A 22,289-nucleotide genomic window follows, 5' to 3' on the forward strand; every position below is an offset into this window, starting at 1 on the left:
GAGGTGGGAGGTGTCCTTCTGGAGCCTGCTCTAAGCAGGTCCTCAACACCACAGGCTAAGAGGACAAGCAGACCGCCACCCTCCCTGTCAGTTTCCCATGGTCAACCTGAACCCTTGGAAAACTCAGCTGATGAAATAAAGACCACTCAAAAGGGGCTGGGAACAAAGGTAGAAGTCATTATGAATTTATTATTTACATAATTGTTAAAAGTACACAAATACAGTGGTAGTACAAATGCACAGCTCAGAGACTGGTCACAAGACACAGAATGATACACACTCAACTACGCTGCCTGCCAGTGATGACGGGGTTACATACTGGCCGAGAACTGCAACAGCCACACCGAGGGATCAGGATGGGTCTGTTCCCAGTGCAAGCCAGCAGTCCCAGGCCAGGCCTGGTGCAGGGTTGGAGGCTGCCTGCCACCAGCCTTCTGGAACCATGTTGGGACCATGGGTATTGACAAAGGGTACTTGCCACATGGGACGGCTGCTGACAGGCCAAGGCCCAACTCGAATGAAGGGGTTCGCCACCACGAAAACCTCACACTCACCATGACCCGTCCCGAACTCCCTCAGCACTCCCAGAAATGCAGCCCACCCGGTCAAGGCCCCACACTCCAAAATGCTAACAGAATACCCAGTTCAGGATTCGGGAAGCAGCACTCACAGGCTCAGGAAGACGGCCGGCCCAATGGACAGCACCACTGTGCTTGGGGACACCACGGCACACCAGCAGCCTACTGCGGTGCTGTGCCAGGGAGCTCTGGGGAAGGAGGGGCAGCCACAGTGGCGCTGTCAGGCCCCACCAAGGGTGCCGGCTACCAGCAGCACTCACTCCACAGGCTGGCAGAAGAAATGGAAACGGACCCATGCACATGTACACTGCACCCCATTTCCCAGATGGGGGCCCCCAGAACCACTGCTGTCTCTACCATCTGGTGTATGACAGCACAGAATCTCAGCAGGGAAGAGCATCTTAAATTCTAGCTGCAGCAGCAGAGCAGCCAGTGCCCACAGCGCAGGACAAGACAGGAAGAGACTGGACCGGCTCACAGGGGCTGCCTCCTCACAGACTTCCAGCTCAAGGTCATGAAGTAGGTGGTGCCACCTTTCTGGAGGCGGAGATTCTCGGTGCAGCTGGACAGGCACCCGACTTGGCGCTTTAGGGCGGGTTCCCTTCAGCACACCCCGAGTCTGTGAGGACAGCCTGCTCCCTAGCTTCCAGCAGAGGCGACGGCGGTGACCATGTGCGCAGCAGTGTGTAAGCTGTTCAGAAACTTCGCAAAGTCAAAGGTAGAGAGGAACCACCACCACCAAAGTGACCACACGGGACCCCCAACAGGACCTCGGGGTGGCCGACTCACAGTCCTCTCCCCCCAGAAAACCAGGAACGCACACCCAGCTTTGAGTCTCGGAACTCCCCAGGCCTCTGCCTGGGCACCGCAGAGCTCTGACCCCCAAGGCCTCACTCCCTTCTCCGCGGCAGCCTGAGCCTAACCTGCGTTCGACCAGGCACCTCAGCCTGCAGTGGGGGGTGGCTGATGGGTCCGAGGCACACAGGCGCATACAACCACAACTTCTGACAAGATTTTCTCTCAACGGACAACACAACACGAGAAAACAAACAGAACACACATCCTTGTCCTTCACGTGCGCCCCTCTTCTGCCTCCATCTCACACAGACGCTCCAGCCAGGGTCTGTCTCAGAAGTCTTTGAAATCAACATCTTTTTTAAGACCGCAAAACAGACAAGAAAGAAACAATAAAAAGACGGATTTCTTTACACAGATTTAAGCCAGTAATTTTTAGCAAAATGATACAAAACTGTCTTAACCAAGTAGAAGACTGGTAGTTGCAGTGGGATCGTCAGGGAGCACAGGTTCGCCACCACTGGAAGGAGCTGCAGCTCTTGACAGGGAGTTGGGTTCTCTATGCAAGTCTCCCACACTCTGCTCTTCTGCCCAGCCCTGTGGAAACCGGGCTCACGTGGGGGCCACGCCGGCAGCCCCTGGCGATGGCGGCTCTCAGAGCCTGTCCGTTTAGTTTGTTTTGATTCCCCATGAGCATCGCTGGGTGAGTGGCCTGGAGGGCTCCCGGCGTTAACATTTCGGGTCTAGACCGGGGGGCGTGTCACTAGTAAAGCCATTGGTAACAGAGTAGATCAGCCATGCATTGTCTGCCCTTCACAGCAAAAAGGAGAGTCTCATCGGTGCACGACAGACTGAAGACCGCTGGAAGCCACCCGACCAGGAATCTGTCGGAGCCAAAGCACAGGACAAGGTCAGCATGAGGCCAGAGGGGCTGGCCAGCAAGGTGATAGGCACAAGTACCACATGATGCATCCCGGGGAGGGGACACACTGCTGCCTGGCCCCAGTCTAGACACCCGTGCCCCAGCTGCACAGAGGGGGCTCTGCGGCCAGAACACGTGCTGAGCAGAACAAGTGACAGGAAGAGGGAAAGGAAGAAGAGGCGTGCAAGCCAGGAGACCGCGGGGCTGCGCTCAGCAGCAATGGCAAGGATCCAAGTTGGGCAGAGATGCCCACTCCCAGGGTCCTCTCCTGAGAAGCAAACGGTTGCACTAAAAACAGTCAACCCCACTTGGGGGAAGACAGGAAAAGCAGTCTTGTCGACGCATCTCCGAGAGTGTGCATGGTGTTAACACTGCATGGGTCCCCAGCACTCCAAGCCCTGGGAAAACCAAGCCCCTGCGGGAAGGAGCCACAAGTGCCACGTGGCCGACAAGAAGGGAGCGCAGCGTAGACACCCGGCCATGCACCGACGGTAGGGAGCAGGTGGCTGTGGCTGGGTAGGTTAACACAGACGACAGCTGCGTGGACAGGGTGGCTAGGCAGGGACCAAGTTTGGAAAGAACACAAAATGAGGACAGAGATAAATGAGAGAGGAAGTGGGACGACTGAAAAAGCCGGGATGGGCAGAGACCACCAGGAGCCTGAAGGCAGCAAGAGCTCAAGAGCCCGACACCAAGCGTGGCGCCACTCAGCTGAGCACAACAGACATGCCCAACTGCAGCACAGGGAGGCCAAAGGCAAGGCCACAGCGGATGGTCCCCTGGGGTTGCTCCGTCCGAGACCAAGGATGGATCTTCCCCCAGACTGGGCAGCTGACCACGGCTGCTCTAGGACCCACGCAGGGAGAACAAAGCAGAAGAAGCCTCACTCTACTGCCAGCACCTGGCATGCAAGCCCAGCCCACTGAGTCCCCAAGGCGGTGGGGAGTGGTGGCTCCCTCCCTGCCTGGCGCTGGCCATCTGCTGAGCCCCACCATGAGCACACTCACCCAGTGCTGCCTTCCGCGGAGACGAGCAGCTACTTGCCGTGGTGTTCGAAAGGAATGCTATTCTGAGGTGGGGAAAAGACAGCTGTTGGTAAGCGTCCCTCTGGCTGGACCAGCACGCGAGGCCCCGACCCGACTGCCCACGTGGGGCCTGTGTGCGGACGTGCCTCCTTGCCTTGGCCAGGTCCACAGATGCTGACAGTGCCACCTCAGGAACCAGGGAGGGAAAGTCGATCTCTCCACGCGGCTCAGGGCTCACTGCCCTCTCATTGCTGGCCCTCCGATGAGAGTGGCCACTCTTTCTCCAGAAATGAGGACACACGACAGACCCTCCTGACTGCAAATGCACTGAGAGGCCAGCATCCAGGGGAATGGCAGGGCTGGGCAGGCCCTACAGCGTTTCTCAGCATCTCCCAGGAGACACTACCTCATTAATGGAGGCGCTGGGCTGCAAACCTTATTTGGGAGCAGGGTGTGGATTCAATGAGCCATCAAAAGGAGTAACTGGCACCTTTATGGACAGTACTGAACAAGGAAGGCCCCTCTTAGGGGTCACTGGCCAGACACTCTGCAGGTCCGTGTTCTTGTGGTTGATGAGAACACCTTACACCTGCAGACCAGGCCAGGTGGGATTCTTGGGCTCCCCAGAGGCTAGCTAACACAGTGGCCCTTCAGAAGACAAAGGGCCCAAGAGGAAGCGGTCACCTTCAAGCCAAGCCAAGGCAGCGACAAGGATCTATGACAGTGAGGCTGTCTTCAACCTGCACATAGCACTGTGAAGTCGCCACACCTCAGCAAGGGTGACTTCTGTAGCATTGTCCAGACATACCCAAGGGTGTGAGGACCAGAGAGTGCCACAGAACCTTTCCAATACCTCGCTGCACTCCCAAGAGGGCCTGCTTCTCACACTTGGGTCCTCCTACCTTATCCCCACTCTTGAGAGGGCTCCGAGGGGTGACTATAGAACTGTGGAAGCTGGAGTAATCCCCAGTCCTTTGGCTGCCAAACACATGGCTATGGGTCTAGAAACAGCTGGTAGAGGGGAGAACTCTTATTTGAACCCTTGGATTAAAAACAGGGGCAGTTACTGAGCACACTGGTGTTGGCACGCTGGAGGGAAAGGGATGCTCTGGAGTCCAACAAACCTGTCCTAAAGGTCGGTGAGGTAAAAGCCAGTCCTGGGGTAGGATGGAAACATTGGGGACAGTCTCAACACAAGCAGGCTGCAGAACCTTTACCTCAGTAGCCAGAGGGAAAGCCCAGCTATTTCTATGGAAGCAGCAGCCCTCCTTGATGGCTTGGAGCCTCCCTGTGTTCAAGCCCACGTTACACCTCTTCACACAGCCACGAGAGGCCAAGCAAACAGGCAGAATGCTGAGCCCACAGTGCAGAAGGAAACACACTATTGTAACCACGAGCAAAAGACAGTCCTGCCCTGGTACTGGCTGGGGCCACGTGCTAAGAGGAGGCTGCTGAGTTGCAGCTTTGACTGCCTGGCTCCTGCAGGGCCTTCTGACATTCGTTTCCCTCCACTACCAAATCCCCAACTATCAGATGTTTCATTTTCTTAAAACCCAGCCCTTTCCTTACGCTTTGCCTGCCCAGAATGTACTCACAGTGGCCCTTGTGGATGCTAACACCCATAGAAGAGGCCCTTTGATCCCTGGGTGCTGTGAGGGAGCAGTGTTTGCCTCTGCCCACCAAGGGACCACTCTCACAAAGCTGGTCAGAGCCCGGGGGCACAGCAGTTCAAGCAGCTCCTCACAGACTTCCTGCAGCTCTGGTCTCCAAGAAATCCACGACACAAAAGTCCACTGCTGTGGAGACCACCAGCAGGTCAGAGATGCTCAGTATGCCCTCGTTCACAGTACGCCTGTTACAGTCTTCCTGCTCCTTCCGGGCCAGCCCTGGCGCAGGCTGCGCTTTGGTGGCCCAGGGACACTGCATTTGCTCAGCAACATGCTCAGCTCCCCGAGTGGGGCAGCAAGCTGCATAGGTCCTTCCTAGAGACCAGATGGATGCCGCCCCATGACAGAGCTAGGCTGGTGCCAGTGCACTTCTGAGATGAGCTCCTGCTCACCTGGGAAGACTCCTTGGGGTGATCCAGAGAGCAACAGCCCTGCTGGAGCTTATCCCTGACCCCTTACCCCACCCACGGGAGGCAGACCCTAAACTCACATGAAGCAAAGAAATGGACACATTTAGTAAAAGTGGTTCTGGTGTGTGCAGAGAGGCACGTTAGAGTGTGTAAGGACTGCAAAGGCAGAGCAAGAGGAGGATGTGAGGAAGGAATGGCTATGAGAGGAAGAGGCCTGGCAGGGGCCCAGGCCTGTTTCCAAGTATTTCCTTCTCAGAGGATCAGACCCGACCAGCGAACGATGGGCCCCTAGTGGCATGACGCATCCCCCCGCAAGGCCACCGCTGGAGCCCTTGGAGGGTCCTACAGGCCCCTGCACTCAGCTGCAGGGATGACTGGCATGAGGTTCCTCACGGGGACCCTTCCTGTGGAGCCGCCCCTTCCCAGGCGCTTTGTTAGGGTGGACTCCCAGCAACTGGCGACGAAGGAGCCTGGAGGGTAGTGTGCCACAGCCTCCCCTCAGAGGTGTAAGCACAGTGTGGAGCCCTGCCTGGGGGGAAAGGAGGTGGGACCTCGCCTGGAGATCACAGAAGGGAGAAGCTCCACAGAGTTCCCTGCTGGGATAGCAGCTGTGGCTGGGAAAACAAGTCCACCAGCAGCTCAGCGTAGCTCAGCACAGGCTCCAACCAAAAGGCAAACAAGAACTAAGAGCATGCTTTGCCCACCAGGTGAACTCAGAGATGTGGGCGGGGAGGTCCAGGGAGTGAGAAGGAAACAGACCCTTCACATCTCACCCCACTCTTGACAGTGTGCCTGGAAGGCCAGGCCAACGTGTGTCCCTATACCTGGGCCTGGACTGCCCTGGCCATGGTCAGCTCTGATCACATACCTGTGAGGTGGACATGCGAGAGGTATCTTGTCGGCCCGTGAGATCTGACGAGGAGACGTTGACCGGGGCCCCACGGTGCAGCCGCATGCTCACTTTCCGCTCCCGTTCCATGCCAGAGACAGGCCGAGGAGAGGTGTTGGCTAGAGAGGGAAAGAGCCATGGCTGCTGAGGCCCCGTGGCTTCCCACATCCCACTGGCCTGCCACAGACCACCACAAGGGCTCTGGATGGATTCTCCCACATCTGTTCACAGCTCATTGATCCAGGCAGCCCAGCAACACTGGCTGGCAGTGCACTTTGAGCCCAACATCATTGCACACAGGGGACTGAGAAGTTCATGAGGGGGACACTTCTGTATGGGAAGGAAGTTTCATCTGAGAAATCACCAACCCTGGTGGAGAGCTTTCAGGGAACCCAACATCCCACAGGCTGTGTGCCCTGGCCTCTCTACTCCCAAGGACTAACTCAAGTAGGGGCAAACGCAGCATCAATCAATACCAAGTGTGTCTGGCCTGGGCTCCCAAAAGGCCACCAAACACAAGATAGACAGAAACCCGGTGTCCACTCCATGGGCCTGCTGGGACGTGTGCTCACCCGTGTGTGAGGTAGGGGTCAGGGGTGTTGGGGGAGCCACTTCCTGGGTCCCCCGCAGGCGGCCAGAGGCTGTGGAAGGGAGGCCACGGGTGGCTGGATTCCGGGAGTGTCTCAATCGCTCCTCTCGGTCCCGGCGTTCCCGTTCAGCATCATCTGCAGCCCGGCTGGCACCCTGAGGAAGACACAGCACCATCCCCTTGAGTGGCAAGAGCCTGCCTCCTAGAGGAAACCCAACTCCTGCTGCGGTGGCAAAAGGACCTGGGTCTGTCTAGCTTCTATCTTTGAGTCCTTACCTGTGAACATGATTGTGCATGGGGGAGGGGGACGATGGGAGACTGCCCAGACCAGGGTAGGACAGGGTGGCAGCAATGGGTCACAAAAGGGTCCAGCCAGAGTCCAGATCCCAGACCAAAGGGAAGGTCATGTCAGTGATGACAGCCCCACCTGCCCCATGCACACTCAGGTCCCTGCGGGACCACCCCAGTGCTCTGGGCATCTGACTGTGAGCAGCTAAGCTGAGGCACCAGCTTACTGAATGGTCTGTTCTCACCACCAATGCTACCAGGCAGACTCTGCAAACCAGCCCACAGCCAAATTCCAGTGCCATCCGTATTACTGGACAGAGACACACCTCTACCCACTCCCAGGTGGCCCATGGCTGCCATGAGGCTATATGGCAGAACTAAGGGATTGTGACCCTGCATAGCCAGGAAAGCTGGTGATGTGTTACTTGGCCCTTTCCAGAGCAGCTCTGCCTGGCTGTTTGTGAGACCGAGATAGTGCAGAAACCACAATGGAGAAGGGTGCTCTGGTGCTCCGCGCTGGGCAGCCTGCAGAAGCAGCACAGCACTGCCCTCTCAACCCGGCAAAGGCACCAGGTCCTGTAGCCTGGGCCAGCCCACTCTGCAGAGCACTCTCCTCCCAGCACCATGCTTGGTCAGATGGCTCTAGTTCAAGGTTCACCATTGCCCCTCGGGGAGACCGGACTCATGGAATAGTGGTTTAGACAAGACAAGGCTTCTAATTTTGTACTCCTGAGAAGGCACCTCTGTTCCTCCATTGGATTTGATCATCAGGTTTTAATTTCTATTTCCACCTACAAAGGATACATTTTTAATAAAAGAAGACACAAAAATTCCCCAGAAACTTGAATTCTGTCAGTGGTGTCTAACGTTAGTGATTTAAACTCACATTGCCAACCCAGGATGGGTGGCCCAGCGGCTCCTGGGCCTCCCTACTGCACCCAGGGATTCTCACATACTTCTGATGAGCCAACTGGGATGTCAGAGGAGACCAAATGTGAAACAGCCTGTTATAGAGCCCAACCAGACTGAACTCTAGGCTGCCCACCTGCCTGCTCTCTTAAGGCTCCTGGGTACACCCTGGACTCAGATGAACTGAGAGAGGGGGGCAGCCTGGAGAGACTGCCATGCTTTCCAGCAGTGTGCTGGTAGGTACCAGGCTACATCCCTACAGGGGGGTAGCCCCCAGGTTCTCTGAATTGGTGATGGCAAGATGGGTACAGCGGTGCATGTCTGTAATCCCAGAGACTTGGGAGGCTGAAGCAGGAGGATCATGAGTTGAAGGCCAGCCTGGGCAACTTAGAGACCGAGTCTCAAAATGAAAAATAAAGAGGGCTAAGGATGTGGCTCAGTGATAGGAAGAGTGCCCTGAGTTCCAACCTGGGTGCTCTGCTCTGGGCAGATCTGCACCATGGGCTCACTCCAGGGCATACACTACCCACACCAGCAGTCTCCACAGGCCCCTTTGCTTGCCCTGATGGCAGCTTGCTTCTTAGAATCCTGAGCCTGCAGGTAGATGCCCACAGAAGACCAAAGTTGTACCAGGTGTGCTCAGCTTTCACACCTCAGCCAGTGACTTTGACACCTGAATCCCACACAGCACAGATCTGCACGCAAAACTAGGAGGTGCAGCTCTGACCTACCCAGCGCTGGACTTGCCTGTCCCAGGAGGAGACAGGACTGAGTGGGCAATGCCACTTACAAACTTGAGCATGTTCCAGTCGAACACATAGTCGTAGGAGAAGCCCTGGCGGTGGAACAAGTTTCTGAAGAGCTGCCTCAGGTAGGAGTAGTCGGGCTTGTCATCAAAGCGCAAGGAGCGGCAAAAGTTCAGGTACGTGGCAAACTCAGCTGTAAAACAAGGAAAGACCTGAGGCTAATGACGGAAGCCGACTACAACCCAGAGTGGAGTTATCAACCCCTGCACACCACCCTGGCTCTTCACACTGGAGGTATGCAGGTGAAATCTGAGGAGGATTTCACAGTCATGCCGAGGAGGGAGCCAGCAGGGGCTAGGGACGGAGCTAGGTTAAGTGCCATCACTAATTGGTGAATCCCAAGTCCAGATGTATGTTGATGGAGCTGTATCAAGCTGTTCCCACTAGGTTCTTATTCTCTTGAAAGAACAAGAGACCCTGGGTTTTAGCCCATCCCCAAAGAACACCAAAAAAGAAAACAAAAAATCACCACCACAGGACAAAATTTAGCTTTTATCTAGTTAATTTATCTTAGGGGCAGTCACAAAACACAGACAGCGTCCCTGGGTTATCTGGGGAGGCCGAAGTAGAGTAGGGGCAGCTGACTGCAGTCAGTTTAAAGGCAGAATGATCACTGTGTCCCTCCCCTTCCTAAGTGCACAGGCAGCTTTCTGAGGCTGGGTCCTGTCTCTCCCGAGCCTCATAGAAAGGCTCTCAAAAATGCATCAGCAGGAGAGGGCTGCCTGTTACCATAACACAGAAACACCCCTTTCTTGCCACCCTTCTTGTAGAAGATGTAGGCAGAGTGACTCTGCAGTGGCCCTGGGCACAGGCACCACCCCACACAGGAACAGGCTGTGGCTGCTACGAGGAAGGACGGCGAGGGACTCACAGGGATAGCCTTTGCACAGCACTTCGATGGGAGTAGACATCTTCTTCTCACTGATCCTCTCATACTTCTGCCTCTTGGTGGCGGCCTTCAGCCCCTGCCAGGGGAGAGAGCCCAGGTTGAAGTACATCAGCACGTACCCCAGAGACTCCAGGTCGTCCCTTCGAGATTGTTCTGGAAAGAAAAGGGGGAAGTGTGAAGGGCAGTACATGTGTGCACACATAAAACCAAAAGATTAAGCAAGCATGACCATAGAAGCCAACTTTAAAAATAGCAGAAAAATAGCCAGGTGTGGTGGTGTGGCAGTGTAACTCCAGCAACTCGGGAGGCTGAGGCAGAATGATCCCAAGTCCAAGGCTAGCCTTAACAACTTAGTGAGACCCTGTCTTGAAATCAAAAACAAAAGGGATGGGGAGGGGGGTTGTAGCTTACTGGTAGAACACGCTGGGGTCCAAAATTCCCAGTATCACACACACAAAAAAAAAAAGTGTGCGCATATACACATAAAAACATTTAAAATAACAGAAAAATGTACGTGAATGGCTTCTTTACCAGAAGTGTCCCTTGCATGCTATTAAGGAAATCCGCAAACACCCCAGCTGAGTACCATCAGTGGCTCCAGCAGTCCTGAAGCTAGCCTGTCTGCTATGATGGTTGGACAACAGCCTCCAGACCTCTGGGGTCTGAGCACTGTACATGTCCACAACCCCAAGGTCACCTGAGAAGCTGGCCTTTCCCAAAGCTGAGGGACAGATATGCCCAGTGGCACCACGACCTAGGCTCACCGATTCCGAGGTGTGTGTTGATGGAGGCGTACCGCGCCGTCCCAGTGAGGTTCTTGTTCTCTCGGTACGGAATGTGCTGGTGGGTCCTCGCATCCCGGTACTTCTTGGCCAGCCCAAAGTCAATGATGTAGACCAGGTTGCCCTTTTTCCCCAGGCCCATGAGGAAGTTATCTGGCTTCACATCTCGATGGATGAAGTTCTTTGAATGAATGTACTCAATACGACTAATCTACAAGGGGAGAATCAATGCAAGAAGCAATTCAAGACCTCTTAGAACACCAGCCTCAAGAGAGGCACATGCTCTCTCTTCCTCAGCCAGAGCAGAGTGAACACATCACCAGGAAGGTGGACTGGAAACTGACCAGTTGCATCCCCAGGCAGCTCCAGCTCCCCTGCCCCAGGCCTGGGTGTCTCCTCTCCCTAGCTCTACAAGGGTGGACAGACAAAAGACTCTGTTAGACAATAGTGCCCACCAGCGAGACTCTGCACAGGCCACACACAAGAATCCCCTCAGAAACCATACCAGAGTTGCTGGGAATCAACTGTGTGATCCTGAGAGAACTTGGGAAGCCCAATCAACGCAACCACATACTCAGGGGGGTGGGGGTCCTCTCTCCAATCCAATTACCCGTGTCATTATCTGAGGCCAAGGAAGCCCGAACAAATTCCTGTCTAACATGCCTAATAATGGAGCAACAGCAGTGAAGTAACATACTCCATCAGGCAATAAGTGTTTGGGCATCAGAGACAGGAAAGCTTACCATTTGGTCAGCAAGCAGCAGAACAGTTTTGAGACTGAACTTCCTGGAGCAGAAGTTGAAGAGGTCCTCCAGGCTGGGCCCCAGCAGCTCCATCACCATAACGTTGTAGTCCCCCTCGGCCCCACACCATCTTATGGTTGGGATGCCCACTGGAAGAGAAGCCAAACAGAGCACTTGAGCCTAGGTCACAGCACCAACTAGCCTCTACTCAACTGACAGGCATCAGAGGTGCGGGCTAGTGTTGGGGGGGGGGGTCAGAAGATCCTGGCAAGACCTGTCCTCAAGGACCTGAAGCTACGATTAAGCCACAAATGCTAAAAACAACACAGAACAGACTCTGTTGAGGGTTAGAGCAGTCAGTGATGGGAAATGAGATGCACCTATGCTGACTTCACACCGCTGGCCTCCAAGGGTGGGGAGTGCAAAGCCCAGGAAAGAGAAGGCAGGAGGAGCAAGACAGCCGTGTGTGCTGACCGGCCAGCAGGGCCTACTGGAGAGAGACCATAGCCTCAGAGAGATGTGCAATGTCAGATCAAGAAACAAAAGAGAGAGGAGCTGCTGTGGGCTGGCAGGAGAGAAGACATTCTTGTTATTCACTTCTGATGTTGATGAGAAAAGCAAGAGCAGTGGAAACTCTTGGGGATACAAATAACCCAGATTTTTAATAGACAACTCAGTGGAAGACAGATTAAAGAAGACAGGATAAACCTAACAGAAACAACTGACCCAGAACGCCACAGGAGGGAAGGGCAGATCTGAAGACATGAATTAGTGTGACCCACTCCTGAAAAACTGGCACCAGAGCCCACGCACAGCCACCAGCTACAGGAAGGCACACAGTGAAGCTGAGAGCATGAGCTGATGGGAGCCTCCAGGTCAGGACCTGAGTGCTACAGGAGCAGGCACATGCTCACAGGACCTCCAGAGCACACTGCCTGGTTCTCTGCTTGCCCCACAGCAAACTCCCATGAGACCCTCCTCACACATATCCTGACTACTGTCCTGGGGGCAGGTCACAAGTCTCTTGGCCCTTCCATAACAAGACTCAGCCTTATAGTACGTGTTGATGCCAGCAGGAAAATCCACTCATCAAAAATCATTTCAAGGTGGGCAAGGTGACAACACACCTGTAATCCCAGCAACCTGGAAGGCTGAAGCAGGAGGACTGCAAGTCTAATGCCAGACTCAGCAACTTAGCAAGATACCATCTCATAGTAAAAAGGCTGGGGATGTGGTTCAGTAGTACCCCTGGTTTCAATCCCCAGTGCCAAAAGCAAAAAAAAAGGGTCGTTAGCTTTTTCCTTGATAAGTAATGTTTTAAATATTTTATATTAAGAAATCGTTTCTTACCTCAGAGTCAGGAAGAAATCTATTTATTACTTTCTTATAAAAATGTAGAAGTCATTAATTGTACTTCTAGCAGAGATGGAGTAAGAGGAACACAAACATCCTCACACTTACAATATCTAAGGAAAACCCCCAAACCACACAAAACATGGAAGAAAGTTTCTAAGACAATCACAGTCTCAGGCAGACAACAAACATAACTTCGCACCTACACCCCAGTTTCTGAGTGTGACCATAAGAGCAAGAATCAAAAAGACCCATGTAACTGAACTTCATTCCAGAACACAACTGAAAAAAAGGTGAGCAACGTGAAAATGCACGGCCCAGAAACTGACCCAGCTGCTGGAATCAGCCGAGAATGGCACAAGATCTAAGTTATAATGAGGTAAAACCGACATGGAAGTTAGAGGCTCGGAGATATAAAGACCCAAATCTAATGTCTAGGGCTGAGAACTACGGCGTCTGGAGCGAAAAAACCCACCAAGTGGAATAAGGAATCGGACACCACAGACTCACCCACAACAGCCAGCACTGAAACTCAGAGAAGGCCAGCGAGAGCCCCGGGAGCTGTGGGGCAACCCCAAGCCGTGGATGGAAGTGGAGCCCGAGAAGGGAGAAAGGGAAGAGGACGGATGCCAGCTCTGTGAAGCAGAAGCACAGAACCACACTAGGCACGCTGCACGGTCTGTGGGTAACACTGCAGCCCCAGCAGCCCCGCACCACCAGTGAGGAGGGAAGGAAGTCTTTTCTGCAGAGGAGGAAAAGCCAGGCGCCAGGTCTGGACCTTCACAAGGGGAACACAGCAGCCACCGACAGCCCACCCTTGTCATCACTCATTTATTCTATTTGAATCAAATTGGCCATTTGATAAAAATTGAAAGATAAGAATAAGCCTACCTGGGATCATGGGTAACCCTCTATTGCAGAAGTCACTCAAAGAGTTGACTCATGAATGCAAAGCACTCTGAAAATTTTCAGCACCCTGATCACCAGTGTGTGAATCAGACCAAGTATTCAAATAGCAAAGACACACATAAGACACACAATAACTCTGACAATCCAGTTTACTTGTAATCTCAAGATTCTGAGAACAGCGAGTGACCTTAAAACACCAGTGGTCACTGTGAACCAGTTCCACGCAGGCCGCAGGCAGCTTTCAACTGTGTTCCCTGTTCCCGGATCCCTGGACTGCCGCAGGCCCACCTGCTGAGGGGGCACCTCTTTCCTTCGGCGCCATGTTCTGGGCTCACTGTAGCTCTTCCTGCCCTGCTCTAGACCTGGCCATTTCTCTAAGCACTTTGGGCTCCTCTCAGTGGGAACCATGCAAGGGCCAGGTGTGTCACTGCTCCTAGGTCCCATCTAGAGCCACAGCAAGACAGTTCTGATCAGAAGCACTCCATAGCAAGCTGCACTACTTGGAGTATGGAATTCAACTTGCCCCTTCCCTCTTCTCCCTCAATTCTAGACTCACCTTGTCAAGTGAGAAAAGCTGCTGGATTTTGATGAAAATTTCACTGAATTTAAGAGCAACTCAGAAAACTGACATTTCAAAGTATTCCTTTCCAGATAGCTTTTGTATGGGTTTCTTTTTTTGTTACTTTAAATGCATTTTTAAAACTACATTTTGTTAACTGATTATTGTTGGTGTAATGAAATGAAATGACCATATTTTGCTCTTCAGCTAAACAAAACTTATCTCTTTCTAGGTTCACCAAGTAAAAATTTTATTGTCTATAAATAATAGCAGTTTTCAGCAATGTATTAGGTCAAAAAAAGTTACAGAATATAACTGTACTATACAACATTCAGAGCTGTGTCTATCTGGATACACAAGTGGCACAGACTCACCGAACTCTGGGTGTACCCAATCCAGTGCCCTTTCCTTCCAGGATGAGGGCAGCACTAACACAGTGGTAACATTGTTACCACCTGTGGCATTAAAAACAGAATAAAATATAGTTACCACCAAAGGGCTCCTGCTCTTAGGAATCACTGGCCAGAAAAGATGAAGCTTTGTGGCATGCTTCATTCTCAACTGCCAGCAAACGGGTGAAGCCTGTGCAGAGTGGCCACAGAAACACTCAAGAGGACATCCTGCTGATGCAAGGTAAAGAACCTTCTGGTCACAGGACTCTGTGAAACCAGGCATTTCACACCAGCAAAATCCAGAAACGGATCTATGCCTGAAAAGTACCAATTCTGGTGTTTTTGTGGAAACAACTGAGGCCAGCAGAAACCCAAGCACCACAAGGAGGACACCGGCTACTGCTGTTGCCACTTATAGCTGTGAACCCAGATGCTTCCCCTTATGGGGCCTAAGAACCAGACAAATGTTTGGGATGAAAACCAGGGGACAGAATCATATACTGGCACAAACCTTCCTTATGATTTACAAGAAGATACACTACAAATGTGGGGACTCAGCATTAATACAAATAAAAGTTTTCATGAATTTTTCAGCAATTTTAAGATGACTAAAAATAGCGCTGGAGTTGTGGATCAGTGGTAGAGTACTTGCCCATCAAGTGTGAGGCACTGGGTTTGATTCTCAGCATCCATATAAATAAGTGAATAAAATAAAGGTCCATCAACATCTAAAATAATATTAAAAAAAAAAAAATGACTAAAAATAAAAATGGCAGCTGGGAACATTGGCACAGGCCTGCAATCACAGATCTCCGGAGGCTGAAGTTGGAGGATCTCAAGTTCAAGGCCACACTGGGCAAAACTGCAAGACCCCAATTTAACAAACAACACACCTGCCAAATGTTTCCTGACATATCATTAGTTAAATTTTTTAAAACATTAATGTCTTGTGGGATGACAGAAATAAAAACAGAGCAGGGCTGGGGTGCAGCACAGTGGCAGAGGACTTGCCTAGTGTTCATTAGCTCTGAATTTGATGTCCCACACTGGAAAACAAACACCAAAAACCCTGGAAACATCAGGGGGCAAGTGCCTGTGGAGACAAACTCATGCAGGGCAGGTGGCCGTGCTCCAGAAGGGAGCCCAATTCCCTGCTGGGGTGAGTGGCACAAGCGTCCACTCTATCACCCACCACACCTTTCTTGACACACACACTTACAGTTCCCACACCTCGTGACAGAAGGATCATGGTGCGTGCACCCCTGCCTACAGAGACCCCACTCTCCCTGCCCCAGACCACACCAGCCACTTTCAACCTGGACCAGAAGCAGCTGTGAACCCAGTAAAATGTTCTCTGCTGGGGGGCTTACTAAGAAGAGCATTCTAAAGCTACTCCTGGGCACATTAGGGTTGGAAAAGAGCAGTGACTTTGGTCTCTAGGTCTATCTGGCAGTCACTTAGTGTCGGTAAACACTGGCTGTCTATCCCAATCTTTCACCAACATGGTTGATTTTAATTTATTTCTGATCAAGTTTTCTCCCCGCCCCCCCCCCTTTTGGTACTGGAGATTTAACCTAGGGTGCTTTACTACAGAATCATCTCCCCAGTACCACCCTTTTAAAATTTGAGACAAGTTTCACTAAGTTGCCTAGGGCCTCACTAAGTTGCTGAGATTGGCCTTGAACTTGTGATCCTCCTGCCTCAGCCTCCCAAGCCACTGAGATTATATGTGTGCACCACTGTTTTCGACCTATTGTCCCAACCAGATTGTGAACAGATGGAACTCTCTGGGCTCGTAATGATGCTCAGTGCTGCAGGGCAGAATACTCAAGTTCCTGCCTGTGTCCCTGGAACACCAGGAAGTCTCCTGTACCTCACTTGCAGCATGTGGTTGAGGAGTCAGTACATACTACATAGAAACACCTTGACTTGAGGACAGCGTGTCTCCCTGAAGCAGCGTGACCACCCGAGTGCAGTAGCTCTCTGGTCAGGCACTGTGGCACTACCAGCCTTACAAGTTTCCCAGATGAATGTGTCAGAGAACGATCACATCCACTCTGCCCTGACTTTCTCTTCCAGCATATCCTGAGATGACCCACATTAAGCAAGGTCAGAACAAGCACTGTCAAGAGTTAATTGTTGTCTCTTCCTGAAGAATAACCCACAACCACCTAGGCAGAGGACATGCTGCAAGAGGCTGGAGTGCAGCAAAGCACAGTGATTTCCAAGCAGAGCAGGTGCCTTCATCCTGTACCTGCTGACCCTAGTGTGGTCCTGGCTAGAATTCATCCAACAGGAACTGCTGAACACAGCATGCTCTTATTCCCCTTTTGTGGTACTAGAACCTGGGCTCTGTGCACGCCAGGCAAGCACTCTACCACTGAGCTGCACCCTCAACCCTTTTTGTTTTTTAAAACAAAAATCTTGCTAAGTAGGTCAATCTGGCCTCCAACTTGTGATCCTCTTGCTTCAGCCTCCCAAGTAACTGGGATTACAGGAGTGCACTGTGATGCCCAGGTGCAACATTATGTGTTTTCTAGAGCAAACCTTCAAGGTTATCTACCAAACACGCAACAGGGTTCAAAACCCTGGTTTATCCAATAGTAAAACCCGACCCACGTCTGGGGAATGGCAATCAAAGGCCCAAATGGAAGAAAGCCCATTTTTTGGGAATCATGTCTGGATTCCAGAATCCTGGAAAAGCGATGTGGGCAAAAACAAGGGAGCAAGTGATTCCTCCCACTCTACATTAAGTTCAAAGCAGGAGGCAATACTGCCCACCAGGGGCAGCTGGCATGGTCTGCAGACAGCTCTCCACAACTGAGGAGGAGAGGAGCAACTGGCAGAGAAGAGCATGTACAGGGAGCAGCGATGGTGCTGGATTTGAGACCTCCTGGGTGGAACAGGTTCCTCTCTGGCCATTGCCAGATGTCTGCACCAGTGGGACAGTTCTTCCCTCTCCCATCACAGGCTCCCCCAGTTTGCATGTTCTCATGAAGAATCACTCCTTAATGCCTTTTTTAAGCTTGTAGATTTTATGTAACCCCCAGCAAAGGTCAAACCCAGTGTCACCTTGTTCTACCCTACTCGTCACAACCTAAAAGCTGCATTATAATTTCTACGCCCCACAGAAGCTGATCCTCTATAGAAGGTCCCTCAGAGAAGTCTCTGGCGACCTCTCCTTGGGACAGTGGAGGAGGAATGACACCAGAGAGTTTTCATCACCGTAGCCTCCTCTGGTCACAAAGCCCAGGACACGGTGCTCTGGACATCACTAAGATGAACCACAGAAACAGGTACAGGTATGCTATTTTGAGATGTATCTACAGCCAAAGACACTTTGTTACAAAAATGCTGCTTTTGTGGTGAGAAGACCTCAAGCCTCAAAGATTCCCTCAACATCCCCCTTCTCCTACTGGCCCTTTTGGTCAATGAAGACAATGTGGACAAATGAGGGGGACTCCCTCTACCCTCCAACTATAACAGTACTGAAGGCTACTTCTAGCAAAGTGCAGCCATCCCTCAGATACAAACACTGCTCCCAAATGGGTTCCCTCACTCAGGCCAAGACCAGACCCTCAGATGAACATGTTGGTGAGCCCCACCCTCCACAATGTTGCTGTTTCCATGGCTTTGAATTCCCCAATAAAAATTCTCTTCTGCTCCACTAAAACTATATTTTTAGAGTCCAGAAAATTCTAAAAGCAACACTTCTGAGATCAAGATGGATACTCTCTGGTTCCAGATCTGGTACACCTACTGGATTCAAGCACCCCAAGGTCCTGGGGCAAGGTTCCACAGAACTGGAAAAGGGACTGACCTGGAAAGTGTCACAAAAGTTGCTCAGTTGAAAACTTTTATTGTATTCAAGAGAAAACTGAAGCCAGACAGTCTGAAGGGACCCCCAAAGCTGTAAACACAATATGTGACCCACCAGAGGCCACAGTACAATATGCAATATCACTGGTGACACCTGCCACCATCAATAGACACCATGCATTTTAAAATTCACACAAATCCTACATTTCAAGGACAGTATAACCTAGCAGAAGCTAAGAAAAGTGGTATGTAAGCAGAAAAGTACACAACTATTTCTCTTTGTTGAGTGAGGTCTTATGTGGCTGAGCCAGTCTCTTCAAGGAAAAAGCCACAAACAACTTGGTCAAGGGTATGGACAGACACCTTTCCCTACTTTCCCAAAATAAACCAGAGACTGGCTTGAGACACATCCTCTCTCTTATTGGATAAAACCTTGGCTTTCTCCTTCAACAGGTAAAGGACATACCTCCTCCTTGCATCATTTTGTAGATTTTGCTCTCAATGTGGAGCTGAGGGTGTTTGGTTTTGACACATTCAAGCTTGATGGCAACCTCTTCTCCTGCAGCAATATCCGTACCTTGGCAAAGAAAGAAAACCATACACATTAATCATCTGATGTCTACCAAATGACCCAACATCACAGTTCACTGCAGAAATGCTGGTAGCTTTTAATTTTCTGAGATAAACCAATGATGGATGCTCTCCATTTTCAAAGATGGTATCAACGGTTGACAACCGTCTGACAATTGTCTGACATGCATAAGAAAGTTCATTTGGAATTCTACCACCTGCTTACATCTGTACCCATGCCAGGGTCGCCACAGCCAAAGGGCCTTCCTTTCTGGTCTCCAACTTCCTTTCAGCCCTGTCCAGCGGCCTCTGCATTCACTTGCCCAGGGCATGCCACTGGAAAGTGCCATGATATTTCTCCATGCTGCCTTAATAGGCCTTTGGGAGTGTGCTTGAGTCTCCCTCTAGAATGAGGGAGGGGGTTTAAATGCCAAACCTCCACAGCCTCAGTCCAGACAGGCATAGCATCCACTCATCACAACCCTCAGCAGTCAGGCAGTTTCAAGTAGGCCCAGTGCCTACGTAGCTGCAGAAGCCATTTCCAGCCAGACTCTCAATTAAGCCAAAGGATTCCCTCACTCCCTTCCAGGGGACGTTAGATCAGAAAAAAGGACCCTTCCCAGGGCTCCACTGGTACCACCTATGGAACACATACTGGGCACACAACTTTTGTCAGTTTGTGACTAATACTGTAATGAACTACTCTATGAGTTTAGAGTTTTTTATTTTTATTTCATTCTCTAAAATATTTTTTTAGTCATCAATGGACCTTTTAATTTTTATTTATTATATGCAGTGCTAAGAATCAAACCCAGTGCCTCACACATTAGGCAAGTGCTCTACCACTGAGCCACAACCTCAGCCCAGTTTAGAGTTTTTATGTAGGGATGTCATGCCTCTGCTTTTCTCCAATAAGGACCCGCAGAGCTGGCAACCACCTTTTCTCCAGGCTCACAAGAATGTTCCTGAGCCCATGCCTGACCTGAAGCCCTACTTGATAACTCCTGACCCATTTTCATCACACGATGCAGCCAAGGGCTCTGAAAACAGAAACAAGGTCTTCTGCGATGGAACACCTGGCCCTCCTCTCCCCTCAAAGGGTCCTTCTAAATAGGAAGTACTAGCTACTCAGGAGGCTGAGGCAGGAAGGTCATAAGACTAAGGTCAGCCTGGACAGTTTAGAAAGATCCTGACTCAAAATAAAACAAACAAAAAAGGGCTGGGGATGTAGTTCAGTGGTAGAGCTCCCCTGGGTTCCATCCCCAATACCATGCCCACCCCTGACAAAAGTACAAAACACTTTCATCCTGCCCAGGGATGTGGTCATTTGCAAAGTGATTAACAGGGCTCCTACAAGCTGAGACTCCTAGGAGACCCCCCCCACTTGGAGGTTGTGCTAGACAGACTGCAGTGGAGGCAGAGCAGTCTGGCCAGCCCTAAGCAACTCAGCTTCTCTTCTCAGTTGAGATGGGTTGAGGGGACTCTGCAGACTGTTTCACAGGGAGCTACGGATATGAAGGGGCTATGGTTACACAGTGCTTGAGTCCCAGAGGAATACCAGATCAAGGCCAACAAGCATGAGGACATGACTGCTGTCCAGCGAGCCCCCAAGAACCAGTCACTCTGGTGGCTCAGAGTTCTGCACAAGACGCAGCACTCCCAGAAGCCTACCAAAGCCCTTGGGCAACGCTGAAGATCTGCAGAACTAATAGCACCTGATCATTACCAGTGACCACTCAGATTTAACTTCACATACCATTCAATAGACACTTTGGGGGCAATCACAAGATGGTAACAGAGCTCATTCTTCCTGCCCACAGCTGGGACAATCTATCCAATTGCAAAAGAAATGACTTCATCTAAAACATACCATGCGGATGAAAAATGACCTCCGAGTTCCCCTAAGGACCTGGACTCTGAGCTGAACTCACCATCCAGGAGGAATGATGACTCATCTCACCAGTTACATCAGCGACTCCCTGCACCTCAAAGCAGCACAGTTCCAGGAGACAACACCACGCTCCTTGCCAGCTGGCAAGTCCACACTGATAGGACAGTCTAGGACCAATGAACCTAGGACCAGGATCTTCACGAAGACAGAGGATGACTCTACCTAGTACTCTGCAGCTGATAAAGCTCATGTCTAACATCGCTCCTACAATACTGACACTTGTGGGAACAAATGACCACTGGCAGCTCTGAAACATAACCTGAATTATATCCTGCCATGCAGCCAAGAGCATGTGTTATAATAGCAAACAGAGCCAGTTTTCCTGCAGGACCATACAGGAAGATTGCCCTGAATCTGCTGACCAGCTGGAAAGGAATGATAGTTGGGAGACTGAGGCCTTCAGGAACTTAGCAGGACCCTGTCTCTAAATAAAAAATTAAAAGGGTTAGGGACATGGCTCAGTAGTTAAGTACCCCTGGGTTCAATCCCTGGCACGTGCGCGCGCGCGCGCACACACACACACACACACGCACACACACACAGAGAAAGGCAAAAATCAACCAAAAAAAGACAAATGTTTGAGAGTAGTACACTCTTACACCCTCCAGGATTTCCTCCATGGACTTCATTACCTATCAAGAAGAAAGACCAGGCAGACGGCTTCTGTGCACCCTGCAGGTCCCAATGCAAACCCACTAGCCTGCAGCCCTGAAGCCCTGCCCCACCTCCCTGGCTGGCAGCATCCCCATGCCCCACCAGCAATGCTTCCCTACACTGCTACTAATCCTCAAGGGGACAAACACAGGATAAGGAAGCACTGACAAGGTCTGACAGTCATTTGGCATTGTTGCAACATGTCTATCTTATTTATAAAACCTGTTCCTTTATTATAAGTATGCCTGAGAAATACTCTAAGAAGGAACAAAGGCATTTAAGAGCTATGATTCAGAACAAGACAAAATCAGGTAACCAGCAGATGTTTATTCAGGTTGTATATTTGAGGACATTAATCAAACCCTTTTTTGTGCACCTCAATGATTCTGGTCTTCTGTTAAGACAGGGCTCCCTCACTCAGCATAAATGTCGGTCTGTGTTTAGACATAGGATATTGCTAATTCCAAAAAGACAAAATTAAGTCCTTTGAGTTGAGCAGATAATAACAAGTAGTGAGTACTGGTGTTGTGGCTCAGTTGGTAGAACGCTTACCTAGCACATGCAAGGCGCTGGGTTCCATCCTCAGCACCACATTAAAAAAATTAAATAAATAAAGGTAACGTGTCCAACTACAACTAAAAAATAAATACTTTTTAAAAAAGAAATAATAAATAGTGAATTACATAAACATAACCCAGAGCATGACTCTGTCCTGGAATAGGAAGGAGTCACGCTAAATTACCAGCGTGGCTGTTGGTAATTCCCACCCAGGGTTATCAATAGAAAATAG

At 51.0% G+C, this 22,289-nt stretch overlaps 1 protein-coding gene across 3 annotated transcripts in view; it reads right to left on the reverse strand.

Moving 5' to 3' along the window:
- CSNK1D (casein kinase 1 delta) overlaps window positions 1-22,289 on the reverse strand; it is a 29,726-nt gene that overhangs the window by 3,371 nt on the left and 4,066 nt on the right. Inside the window, exons 2-10 of one of the 3 annotated variants that reach the window (XM_081270731.1) lie at window positions 18,791-18,901; window positions 11,293-11,441; window positions 10,532-10,760; window positions 9,750-9,920; window positions 8,863-9,011; window positions 6,859-7,030; window positions 6,266-6,405; window positions 3,303-3,364; window positions 170-2,257 (exon numbers count right to left, since the gene is read on the reverse strand). In XM_081270731.1, coding sequence (XP_081126857.1) covers window positions 3,332-3,364; window positions 6,266-6,405; window positions 6,859-7,030; window positions 8,863-9,011; window positions 9,750-9,920; window positions 10,532-10,760; window positions 11,293-11,441; window positions 18,791-18,901 — 1,154 coding nt within the window. In that variant the 3' untranslated portion in view covers window positions 170-2,257; window positions 3,303-3,331. Of the gene's footprint in view, window positions 1-169; window positions 2,258-3,302; window positions 3,365-6,265; window positions 6,406-6,858; window positions 7,031-8,862; window positions 9,012-9,749; window positions 9,921-10,531; window positions 10,761-11,292; window positions 11,442-18,790; window positions 18,902-22,289 lie in introns of those variants that run through there. The other 2 variants (XM_081270730.1, XM_081270729.1) reach the window with 2 other exon arrangements.

This window comes from Spermophilus citellus (genome assembly GCF_964194105.1).
Source record: "Spermophilus citellus genome assembly, chromosome: 17".
NCBI lineage: Eukaryota > Metazoa > Chordata > Mammalia > Rodentia > Sciuridae > Spermophilus > Spermophilus citellus.